The 12,642-nt window shown below is 40.4% G+C and overlaps 1 protein-coding gene across 1 annotated transcript in view; it reads left to right on the forward strand.

The window, feature by feature from the left end:
• Positions 1-11,559, forward strand: part of TET1 (tet methylcytosine dioxygenase 1) — a gene marked incomplete at both ends in the record, with an annotated part of 31,662 nt that extends 20,103 nt beyond the window's left edge. The window contains 4 exons of the mRNA XM_009700784.1: positions 2,056-2,145; positions 2,615-2,752; positions 11,022-11,361; positions 11,487-11,559. Of these exons, the coding sequence (XP_009699086.1) occupies positions 2,056-2,145; positions 2,615-2,752; positions 11,022-11,361; positions 11,487-11,559 (641 nt within the window). The remainder of the gene's footprint in view (positions 1-2,055; positions 2,146-2,614; positions 2,753-11,021; positions 11,362-11,486) is intronic.
• Between the last annotated feature and the right edge of the window lie 1,083 nt (positions 11,560-12,642).

Here is a 12,642-nt window from a genome sequence, read left to right on the forward strand (position 1 = left end):
TATACAGGGAGCATTCTGTGCAGGTGTTTTCTCTGTAGGTTTCTCATGTTTTTAATAACATTAGCTGGGGAATCGACAAAGGTGGGAACTTTGATCTGTACTGTCTAATGAAATATTAGGCTGTGGCTGTGCCAGATCTCTTACGAGACAGCTCCAGTAGATCTGTCTTTGATCAGAATACGCTCTGTGAGACTGCGAGCTCTGTTGGTGGCATTATTTCCTCCGAGTCTGTGAAATGGCCAACCTGAGCTCCACTCGGACACTTAGTCACGCACAACAGCATTCCCAGCAGCATCTAGAAATGCTGCCCCACTCACGAGAGCTGTCTGGCATGGCCTGTTCACTTGACAGGTAATCTGCAGATTTTTGGAGGAGGAGAATGCCTCCTACCACAGTGTAAAAGCAGTTGCCTAAAAGAGGAGATTACTTAACCAGGACGTTTTCTGGATGTGTGATCTAGAAGTGCATTCCCTTATTTCACTTTTTCCACGGAAGCTGGTTTAAAACCTCTTTCGATTCTGCAGCCGAGAGGGGATGAGGGTTGCATAGCACACAGGCATCCGGAACTGCGGCTGCCTGCGAGACAAGCACGTGCACCCTCAGGCTACCACTGTGCAAAAGCCTCCTGCTCTAGGCGACAGTGGTGCTTGGGCAGTTGCAGCGTGCGTGCAGGTTGTCGGCACGTCTCAAAGAAGTGAAATTACTGGTAAATTTTCTCTTAATTTGGTTTTGTCATTAATTTTTCTAGCAGGTACTTTTAGCTAAATATTGGATATTGATGATTTTGCAGATGACATAAAGCTAGGAGGTATAGCAAATTAAGAAGAAGATAGTTCGAAGTCCAGAAAGACTTGGATCATTTGAGGCACTGGATGGAGTGAGATGAGGTTAAGGGTGTAATATACCTAGGTAAGAACAGTACATAGGATAGATCATTAAGGATGCGTCACCTTCAATGCAGTTCTGAAAAACTTGTGGTAGTGATCAACAGTTGATAAACTGGCTATGGTATGAGTTGAAAATACAGTATCATTTTGTAATGTAATGTCACATTGAAAAACGTGACAGTATCCTTCTGTTTATATACATTGGTGTTTACAACATATGGTGATAAGTGGTTTTGTTTTGTTTTTTAAACAAAATAAACTAAGCTGTTATTTTTTGCCACTATATGGTATGCAAAACTGAAGCTGCGGTTGTCTCTCAAAGCCTGGCCCTTGGAGGAAAACAAAGTAGGGAGTATGTCACCACCCTTTTCTTTCCAGTTGGTTGGTGATTTTCCTGGAAAAGCAAAAATTTAGGAAAGGAATTTAGGCATTGTTTCTATAAATAAGAGCTTAAATGTTACGCTGCCACAGAAGCCCGTCTAGCTAGTTCCACGTTTATACAGCTTACCCTAAGGAAAGGAATATTTACTTCCAAATCTAGGAGATATTTCTGTAAAGTCCTGAGTTTTGCACCTCCAAAGAACAAAATAGTTAACAAATGTTCCTGACAAGAGGTCTGTTGCCATGTTAGAAATGTACCTCTTCCCCTAAGAGCTGAAATTAATGTTAAATGCTACTGGGAGTCACTCATACAATTAAAAGAAAGAGAAAGCGGAAATCTGGGCTGCTTTTAGCAGGGCTGTATCAATGTAAATTAAGACCCCATAAGCAAAACACTAAAAGAAGACCTGGGGTTCCATCTCCACTCAGCATGTGGTGTAATTTTTCTCCTCTGGATGTTACTTCTTTGTTTTGTGCGGAACATACCTCACTGCTCGACTGTGTATGGTATTGCAAGGGGGAAATGATGCAGAAATGAGTTCCTTGTGTGTTGGGTTTCCTTGCTCTAGCAGATATCCTCTGTTGTTATTTGGTTGATTTATACTTAACAATTTTGGTATTTCAGTAGTGCTAAAGTAGACTGACTTATGGGTAGTGACAAGGGGCAAGAGAACAGAAGTCAGATTAATAAAAGATGTGACAGAGGCTGACTTGTCAGGCATCTCTAAACTGGATTAGATTCTTTTAAAGCAAATTACAGCACTCTAAATGTTGTCCTTCTCTGCAGGAGGAACTTCTTGAAAATAATTTGCAAACTTTAGCTACTGATGTGGCTCCGGTTTATAAAAAGCTGGCTCCTGAAGCTTTCCAGAACCAGGTAGGTCTGGGACATTCAGCTAGTGCAGCTGTAGCTCTGAACAGGCAGCGCAGTTTAAAAACAAGATGAAACCCCAAAGTATGTTCATGGGTAGATGCCACAGACCTCGCAGATGTGGTGAATCCCGTTGCTTACTTACAGTGGTTCCTTCATTGGGCTAGTTTAAAAATACTGCACCTTATTTATTTTAACTGATGGTTAACTTATGCCCTGAGCTGTGCACATGTAAAAGGCTTAGAGATAATCCTGTAAATAAAATGTTTTTATTATTTAAAGACGTTTTGACTCTGGCTGAGCTGGTTATCTCATTGACATCCAGTCATAAGCATTGCGTGTTTCACAGGAGAATACATGCTTTCCGATCGTTCTTCCTGGCTGCGTTTATTCAGTCACAAGCGCGCTGGTGGCTCATGGGGTTCCAAGTCGCTCACTTTCAGTCCCAAGTACCTGTAGTTTATTTTACTTTTAGGTGGAGAACGAACACATGGGCCCAGACTGTCGGCTCGGATCCAAGGACGGTAGGCCTTTCTCTGGTGTAACAGCTTGCATAGATTTCTGTGCCCACGCCCACAAGGACACACATAACATGCACAATGGAAGCACTGTGGTACGTACATAGGATTTTCTCATTTGTACTGCTGCAATTACTGTGTGTTTTAAAATGCTGCTTGGTTTAGCGGGTACGTTTGCATAAAGTTTCCTAAGGTATTAAGAAATTAACTGCATGTTGCCATTTATAAATTCCCACGTTATTTGCATATATTTATTACCAGTCTACAGAGGACATAAGTTCATCTTATTACAGAACAGATCAAGAAAGGTACGGGAGCAATCCTGCCTACAAAATACCTTAATTTTTTTAGGACACCCAGGCCCTTTGGAGAGGACTGCCCATACAACAGATGAGCTATTCGCAGTAGAGGTTTGATGTTCAAAGGCAAATAATTATCTAACCAAGGAGTTGTACAGACTTCTGTAAAGGAAGAGCTAAACCAAACGGATTCATTATTAATTTACCTCCCTCAGGCTCAGTTCTCATCAAATTCTCTTTTTCTTGCACTGCGCGCTTACCAGGCTTCACGTTAGTATAGTTACTAGTCAGAAAGGGGGGAGTATGATACCATGGCGGAGTCAGGTGACTATTATGATCTTTAAATCTCAGTTTGAACAGAAAACCCATGGATGTGGGGGTTTTGGTGTGGTCGTTGTACCAAATACCTTGCTGGACTGCTAGTGAGAAAATCAGTTGGGAATTACCCAGTTAAGTGATCTTTTAGAAATTGAGACCATAGTCTTGAAGAAAGAGAACCTCAAAGGAGAAAAGACAAAATAAAACTGGCAATCTGTTTTGTTAGTAGTTAGAGCATTGCAGTGCTCTAAATAGCTAGGATGAGTTCTTTACATCAGTGGAGGTAACACTCAAGAATAACTCCTCTATCAAAGGATGCCTATCTGGCAAAAAAAAAATCTAAAATCTCTGTGTATTCCAGAAACGGTCATCTTTAAAATCTGGAAATGAAAATTGAATTATGTTGCTGTGATTCAATAAAATACTACGTTTACACATATACTTTAGCATTTGTATGTACCAGCAATGAAAGGACTGGTACAATTGTTTAATGTTAATTGTGTGCTTGTATGTTGGGCGAATGTTCGTTACTTCAAAGTATGGAAGCAGGTCTCGGAATTCACGGCTCCTGAATAGACTTAATATGTTTGCCTAGCATTGAATGCCACTTATATGTGGTTATTCTATAAGAAAATGCTGGAAGTGTACTTTGTAAAATACTAGTGAGATGCTATGAGTAAGCTCATGTGTAAGTACAGTCACTTCAAAGCTTCTGAAGCATAGGAATTCAAATCTCTTAAAGATCCCAAATTTGAAAATGAGACTTCCTTTTCATGACAAACTGCATAGTATACTTCTTAATGAAATTTAATTTAGGTATTCTGAAAATAGTATTATTTTGTTAAGTGCTACATTGCCTCTTAACTTAAAGACAAAATGAAATGGAAACTGAGTCTGCTACTGATCCTGCCATATTGGATCCCAGAGAAGTCATAAGTTATGGCCAGAAGCGGCTGGAGGGAGCATTAGCCCTTTTTTTTGAGGAACGTACTGGGGAGTAGTTCTGCAAATGCATTTATCTGTAATCACCTGATGTTATTTCAGCTTCGGATTATCCTCGCTGGTGTTGATACTTTAATTCTGGTGTGTTTGCAAGTAATTCCAAATCTAAGAAGCATGGAAAATTATGACCTGTGTAAGGTCATGGTGTAGGCCAGAACTTATCATCGTCTGTCTTTCAAGTTCTGCTCAATTTTGTACATCTTGCAGAACATTATCAAATCATTATAACTGCTGAAAACTATGCTTTGGAATCTGATTTTCATCAGATAGCTCAGTCATAACTACTGCATACCTGATACTCTCTTTATTTAGATTTGATCTCTCTTTATTTTCATATACTTGCAACAAAGAGCTATATATAAATAGGAAATAGTTGCAAGTATTCACACTCCATTTACATACTTGAACTGGGGCATCTGGAAGGTGAATTTAAGTTCAGTTACCTAATGACCTATAGACAGCCTTCACAGTGAGTAGAGGTGGGTGTGATTGATAGGATATAGAGAATTTGCTGTCTATTCGTCTGTCTAGATATATAGTTAGTGGTACATATTTGAAGCCTAGAGCAAAAAAAAAGTTGTTGTAGTTTTGCCAACAGGGTGATTGGGCATGCTGGGCTTTCTTCAGTCCAGATCGGTTTGATGATGGTCAAAATCGGGGTGGTTCATTTTGGCTTACAACCAGATCTGGTACTAACATGGGAAAACTAGCAGTAAGAACACAAAAAGAAATTACTACGTGTGATTCAAGCATCTGTCTGGTCACCTCCTGCGTTCCCATCTAGTTCCAGAAGCTGCTTTGGCTACCTACTTAGTTTAAAAATGCATTATGATTTCTTATAAATCACTGCTAATAATGATGGAGGAGTCATTTTCATAACTATGACATATTTTGTCTGTAAAACATACTACGTGCAAGTAATACATCTAACTGAGGTGACAGCTTTCATATAGATGATTGTTTTCTGGTAATGTGGTAATAAACAGAATGAGAACGATTTGCACTGCCTTACAAATCTCAAGCATCCATAACTTTATTTACCATTTTTCTCTTACATTTTGTGTATTTGAATTTTTTAAAACGGGAGTCACACCTTACAATTTGAAGTCTGTATAAAGTGTGCTTGTCATCTTGCACCCCGTTAGTGTTGGTAACTCCTTATTCCAACACAAAAATCTTCATTTACAAGATCTAAAGTTCCTCTAGACCAAAAAGGTTAAAATAAACACCTCCTAAGATGGTATTTGTGAATGCTGCCAGCTCTACCGCCGCTACTTATGGCGTAAGTGACACCTTTTCATTTTCTCCCTTTGGTTGTTGGTGAATCACTTTTACCACAAATACGAAAGGAATGCTCCACAGTGCACCGCAAGTGAAGGAAAAACAGAATCTGTTTAAATTGTTTAAACCAGGCACAGGCATGAGTTCAGCAAAGCACTTAAATGAGTTTAATGATAAGCAAGGAGTTTACTGTATACTTAAAAGAATATATTATCTAATGAGCTGTCAATAATAATTTCGTTGCTCTGTCTCTGCCAGAATTTCAGAAAAGCATTCCTGTGTTTTTCTGGGTATATGTGTGTTGATGATCAGCTGCATTATTTGTGTGTCACTCTGAAAGTAAATAAGGCTGTTAGTTTTGTTAGCACTGGGGGGAAAAGAGTCTTGGAAATGTCTTCTGTAGAGAGAAGGTAGAAGAGTACATCTTAACTTACACAGATTGAGGATTACCGTGGGAGATTTGATTTGCTGAACGTCTTTCCTGGCTAGCAGATTCATGCCTTGAATTTAGCAGAGCTGCTTTTTGGTAGAGAAGCTAAAAATAAAAATCAATGTTCCCTGTTTGCTCTGTAGTAGAATTAAAACACTTGGCAATTCTACAGATGTGTAAACGAACGTCTTTATCTGAAAGCAGCAAAAGTAATTTCTGCCTACAAATTGAGTCTTTTAAGAACCTTTAAGTCAATAAATATACCATGCATTTTTACTCAGACTCTTTTGTCACCTTTTAACGTTCTAAGGGGCACTGATGTATGTTACAACTGCAGCGTTAGGGTGCAGTGTTCCTTGTGGATACGAAGCTAAATGAGCAACACAGATAAAAGCTTTATAGTTATTAATGGAGTCTGAAATGTAAGTATTTTTGCTTCTTTATTGGATTAGCTCCAAAGGATCACATTCTTCTTACCTGTGTGAAACTATTTAGATCACTGATATATGGCGTTTTACAGTGACGGGGACAAAATGGTTAATGAAGACTTTGCTAGTGCTGTAGCACATATAGGGATGTTTCTCATCCTGTGGGGCACGCTGCCCTTTTTGCTGGGGTTGAGGAAGGAGAGAGACCAGCTGCAATTACCTGTAATCGTTGCTGCCACACAGTCTGTAGCAGGCACTGTGGAAGAAGGGGAGGAAGATAAATCTGCTTCAAGGGCAGCTACAATATAATATTTATTACTGGCAGCAGAACTAAGTAGTGTCAATTGGCAATCTGTCAACAAACTGCTCCTGATTTATTTAAAAAAAACCCAACAATTCTCTGCTCTGCCAATAACTTACTGTATTTCTGCAGTTAAAGCTCATCAATAAATGACAGAATGGCTCTGTGGATGGTTAGGCTGCGTTCTGGACCGTGCCCACCACTTGCTTTGTGAGCTGCAGAAGTCCTAGATGCTTAAATTGGTAGTTCAGATTATAACAAAGAGGAAAAAAGATAAACCCCAGAGGGCTGTAAAGGAAGGATTTTTGTTACTGTTCTTTATATTGTGAAAATGGAGAAACCTTAGAAGCTTGCTCTCCCAGCCTGCAAGCTCCCAGGCAGTAGTTTGTGCACCATACCTGCGTTACAGCCCGCCGACAGTAGAGAAATGCTGCCTGATGACACTTCCTCTGTGCGTATGTAGTGGTCAGGGGTTCCCTGCTCTGAGTCTCAGGGTTAGGCACACTCATTCAGGGTGTAACAGGCCAAGACAATGACACGCTTTGTCTCCCCTGCAAAGGAAAAGCAACACTGTTCGTATTTGTAATGGTAAGCAGCAGCACCTCAGAGTCCCGAATGGCCCCCACTCGGCTTTCCCTCTGCAAAGGGAAGATGAGTATAGGGAACTCGATTCAGTCTTTCAAGATTATAGAAAGGCTGTTTGCTTTGCTGAAACTTGAATTTAAAACATCTGTTCTTACGACACCGTGGAAAAGGCTACTTCATTTCTACATGTGAAGTTCAAGAGGACAAAGGCAGATCAAAGAGTCCCAGAATAATGCACTGGGAGCTGTGTGGCTGCAGATGTTTCTCTGGAGATCTGTGGAGGGAATTTCACTGAGTTCATGGGTGCATTTTAAGTTTAAAAAATAGTTTTACGAATATGCAAGTTTTACCATGACATCACTAAACCCAGAATAGGTAATGGTTTTGATCACCAAGCACACTGGAAACCTAAACAAACCACTGGGCCAACATTTTCTTTGGCTTTTGAGCATCCTGGATGATTTAGCTGCATGTTCTGGAAAGTATTTAGAGTAGGAGGATATTCACTGTGTGAATGGGCTTTAATGGAGTCAGTGGTTTTCTCGTGTTTGGGTTTAATTTTGGTCAGTTTGAAGCACAGTGTCAGTACTAACGGAAAATGTTGCTTTTAACTTCTCAGTGATAGCTTCCCTTTAAGTTTCTTAATGGAATATTTTGCACAGATTTTAATAGTAGAGTGGCTTTTGAAATGGATGTTTCTCGTTCAGTGGATTACTCTACTGCAGCTGTAAATTGCTAACTTATCTGTAGGGCCTTAATTTATAGCTGGTTTCCCCGTAACATTAACTTGTCAGTTATCCACTTGCCATTGTGTCCTTCCTTTTATATTAAAATGTATTACGGGGACACTGACCTTGAAATTTTACATACATTAAATTTGCTGTCATGGTATTTAGGCTGTAGGTGTACTGGTCTTCAGGTTTTTAACATAATTTTTAATATACATGAATTTCTTAATTTTACATATTCTAACTCGGTATTTAATACATTCTGTGTGTTGGAGTTGACTCTGCTTTCAACATAGTCCTGCCAATATACTGCAGCCCCCATCTTCTTTAGTTTCTCAAAACAGTTCTTTAGCTTTCTTGTTCTGAAGAGGGCATTGGCTTTGTGCTTTTGTTTAAAATAAGTTTTCCTTCAACCAGTACGAACTCTGATTTTTTGTCTCTGCTTGTCTGCTCCCCCCTCGGCCAAGCATTGCGGAAACGTAGAGCTAATCTACCTTTGCCTAATTGTAAGTCAGATGACAGATGATTAATACATTTTTAAGAGTAAATCTTATGGAAAAGAATAAATCTAATAAATGTACAAGATGAGTTTTCCATGAAAGTGTTAGGTGAAACGCATGAAAATTTCACTGTAAATTGGATGAGGGTCTCAGTTTTCAAAATAAGCAAGATTGTGGATTGAATCTTCAAGATTGACACATTTTTCAGACTACTGCATGGGCCCAGACACAGGTCGGACAGAATATTTTAAAAGACAAGTGAGAATCAGCCAGTTTCTGATGAGAACAAGTGGAAGCTAGGCTCCTCTGTGCTTACTGTATTACTGCTTTTGTTTTTAATTTAGAAGGGGAGGATATGCTGGGCTTTCTAAGAACGACTCATACGCAATTGTGCTCCCTATATGTCCTACCCTCTCTCACTCTTCCTGAATAACTTGGAATCTGCTGGCAAGTTTCAACCACATTTCACTGAACTTTGCAGAAACTGAATTTGGAGATTTTTAACCTCTTGGTCCAAGTTGTGGAATTCCACTGTTGAGCGGGGGAGATGGATGCGGGTTGGCTCCTCCACTGAGGAAGCGGCAGGGTCCTCACAGCTGCAGGCCCAGGTTAATCCGTGTGCACCTGCCGGCCTCGTAGCCAGGAGGCACCGAGCTTCAGCCGGGCCCTGCTTCTGCTGGCGAGGTGTCAGAGGGGCATGAACGGGAGCAGGGGTAACGGTGCCGGGGTTGGGCGTGTGGGAGCGTGGGGATGGAGAAGTCCATAGGAAACCAGGCGTCATTCGCTGCTCATGGAACAACTTGTTGTTTTTTCTAAATCTTCCTCGTAGTCCAAAGGCTGCCCAGTAGAGGTAAGTACGCATGGAGCAAGCACACCAGTAAACGCTACTCATCGGCTTCTAACTGCCCCTTCACTTTGCCTTCTTAAGAGCCCTTCTCTCGATCCTTTCAAAACGCCACCTGAAAAGCTCTTCTCCTTTGTCTCTGCCCCTCAAATTTTCTCCTTTTGCTGCTCTGCAACTGTCAAGCTTTGCATATAGCTATTTGTAAAGCCCTAACCCACCACCTTATTGATTTAGGATTTTTAGTTTGCGATTCTGTAATTTTATTATTCTGGAAATAATTGTGTGATGCCTTTATGTGAAAGCTGTGCTATAAAATAAAAAATGTTTGGTTCCCCCCCCCCCCCCAAAATAATAATAATAATATTATTCTTTCCTGGAATGTTGGGCATGATGACAAGGTTCTGGGAAATTGGATTAACTGTTTATGATAGGCATCACATTCAGCCTACACAAAGATGGAATGATAACATTTCCATTTGGAGAGTATCATCTCATCCTTGGATGGCCCTCGTGTTCCCGTCTATGTGTAGTTAGGAACTCCCTGTGAAATAGCAGCTGAACTAAGCCATGAGATTAACGCATGGCTTTCTAGCGAGGTAGTGTATTGTTGTGAAAAACAGTAGTCTCTTACGAACGTAATGAATAAGAACTAGAAATGGTGTGGCTATTTGTACACTTGCTCACACGTGTCAAACTGTCACCATCCCTCAGAAAGCGCAGAATGAAACCAGGAAGGATACTGCGGGTTTTAGCGATTCTTTTAAGGTGAAGGGTTAGTATTAATAACGGCCGGAACGCTAGAAGTGCTGAAAATTACAAGTACTGCAAATGTTCAGCAGTGATTCAGAAAAATTGTAACAAGAAAACTGGTGCACTAAGTTTGAGTATTTATCCACATTTCTGATGTGCCCTTATCAAACTGGATTGAACCAGCATTTTCCTCTCGGCTCCAGTATCTCACAACACCTAATTTAATGAGAGAAAGTAGGTCAGTGGCCTAAGAGAAACCAAACATTTGCTGGGTCTGGTGATGTTGTTACAGTAGGCAGTCAGAGTTGGGGAAAGGTGTTAATTTAAGGAAGTGTGTATAAGGAGAGAGGGAGGGACTCAGAGCTGAGGTTTGCTAAAGATATAGAGCAGTATGAGTAACTGGGGGGGGGAGTGGGGAGGGTGTTTCATTGCCAGCCAAAACAAGACACAAAACCAGCTCCATGTCATAGAAACTTCTTGTTCAATCCAAAAGTAATATTTTCTCTTTTCCTATTTTTTAGTTCTTAAAAATGAATCTGAAGATCAAAGATGTGTTTAAAAAAACCAAATGTGAATGCTTAGGAATTTACAGTATATTTACAGCTCAGATTATTTACCAAAGTTGGCGTATATTTGTGGATAGTGTAAGTGGAGCCCAAGTTTCATTTTTCCTGTCCAAGACATGTGCCCTGATCTTACTTTTCAAGTACCAATAATTTTTCTGCATCATCACCAATCAAACAAAATATCTGTCAGATGTTTGGATCTGAAAGATCCATAGCATTGAGGCCATAAAATACAAGAAAACAATGAAGTCTAGGATGACTGCTTAAATATTTAAATAACTTTTGTATTTGATGTACGTGGTTGTATTTGTAAATGTTTCTGTTCTCTCCAGGTCTGTACGCTAACCAAGGAAGATAACCGGAGAGTGGGGGTGATTCCAAGTGATGAACAGCTCCATGTGTTACCTCTTTACAAAATTTCACAAACAGATGAATTCGGCACCGAAGAAGGACTGGAAGCTAAGATAAAAGCCGGAGCCATACAGGTGCTCACAGCTTTTCCCAGAGAAGTACGAATGTTAGCTGAGCCTCTCAGAGCTACAAAGAAGAAGAAACCAGACACAAGGAGGACCCCGACTGAAAAGCAGCCATTAATAGATAAAAAATATTCGACGCCAGTAAAGCTGAAAACTGAAGCCCCAGAAAGTCTTGGCAACACTTTGCATTGTTTAGGTGAGTGCTGCTTATTAAATTCTGCCAGTCTCTTCTGATACTGTGCTGCCTCTTACCCATCTAAGGGGAGGGAAAAGCTGCTTAATACTCAATTTTATAAAATACTTGTGTATTCTGCATTTTAGGGGCTAATGAGCAAGTCATTGTAGTCAATATTCTCTCTTGGCCCAGGGAAAAAACACAGGTGATGGCCCAAAAGTAAGTTTGTGGTGGTGTCTGAGCACCAGTGAAGTATTTTGAAGTTCCCTTGTTCTAATAAATCAGTAGGATCATCTCGAAATCCTGTTGTAGGAACGTTTATCTAAATAACCAATGTACATTTCTGTTATTTGAAAGTACAAGAACTGTGTTCTCCACTTCCTATGAAAGACGATGGCTTTCTCAGAACCTGAGTTGATGATAATTTCCTATCAATGGCACGGATGCCGCTGTAAAGCGAGAGATTTGCAAAAAACCCCCATTTTATCAAATGAGACAGTGCTGCTCCAGTTGTCCCTTGACATATTAGCAGCAAGGGCCAGAGAGGTGGGATGTGTCAGCAGCCAGGTAAAAGGTATGCCATGTTTGTTTTGTTACAAGAAGATCACCAAGGCCAGAGCGTGTTTGTGCAACGTAGAATTGTGACTTGGCTGAGCTGTGCGGAGGCGCTTTTGATGTATGCTGTTGTACCGCGGGTCAGATTTTGGACCAGTACTTCGGAGGACAGAACTATTCTGTGGGACTTGGCATTCTCTGGCACTAGAAAAGAAGGGAGATGCGGAGGAACCCATGGACTTAGACTCTGTGATTAGAGGGGGGAAAAAATCAATGAAAGGAATTAAAGCATAGCCTATCTACCTTTTAGGAAGAAGAGAGGAAATTTAGCCAACCTGCTATAATTTTGAATTGTATTTCATGAGAGACATCCAGCAAGGGGAGGAATAATAGTTAAATGTATTTAGAAGAATGTCTGCATTTTGGGGGGATAAAATAAAAAAAAAAAAAATCAATTTGACATATTTTTGGAATTTGCACTCGGCACCCTGCTTTGTCTCAGTAGAAGAGTCAGGGCGACCAATAAACTTTGCATATAGCTAGCTGGAAAAAGAACAAGAAAAGCGGTATTCCTGACACCCCTAGGAAATTAGACAGACATTCAGTTATCTACATGCAAGTTTGGGAGACACAGTCCAGACTTTGAAACAAACAGAAAAGGACTCCTCAGGCTGAGGACGACATCCAACAATAACTCAAAAGCAATGATTAATAACTTCCATCGTGCTCAGGGTGGACCAGGAGTCC

Source organism: Cariama cristata, unplaced genomic scaffold (assembly GCF_000690535.1).
Source record: "Cariama cristata isolate BGI_N322 unplaced genomic scaffold, ASM69053v1 scaffold15395, whole genome shotgun sequence".
Classification (NCBI taxonomy): domain Eukaryota; kingdom Metazoa; phylum Chordata; class Aves; order Cariamiformes; family Cariamidae; genus Cariama; species Cariama cristata.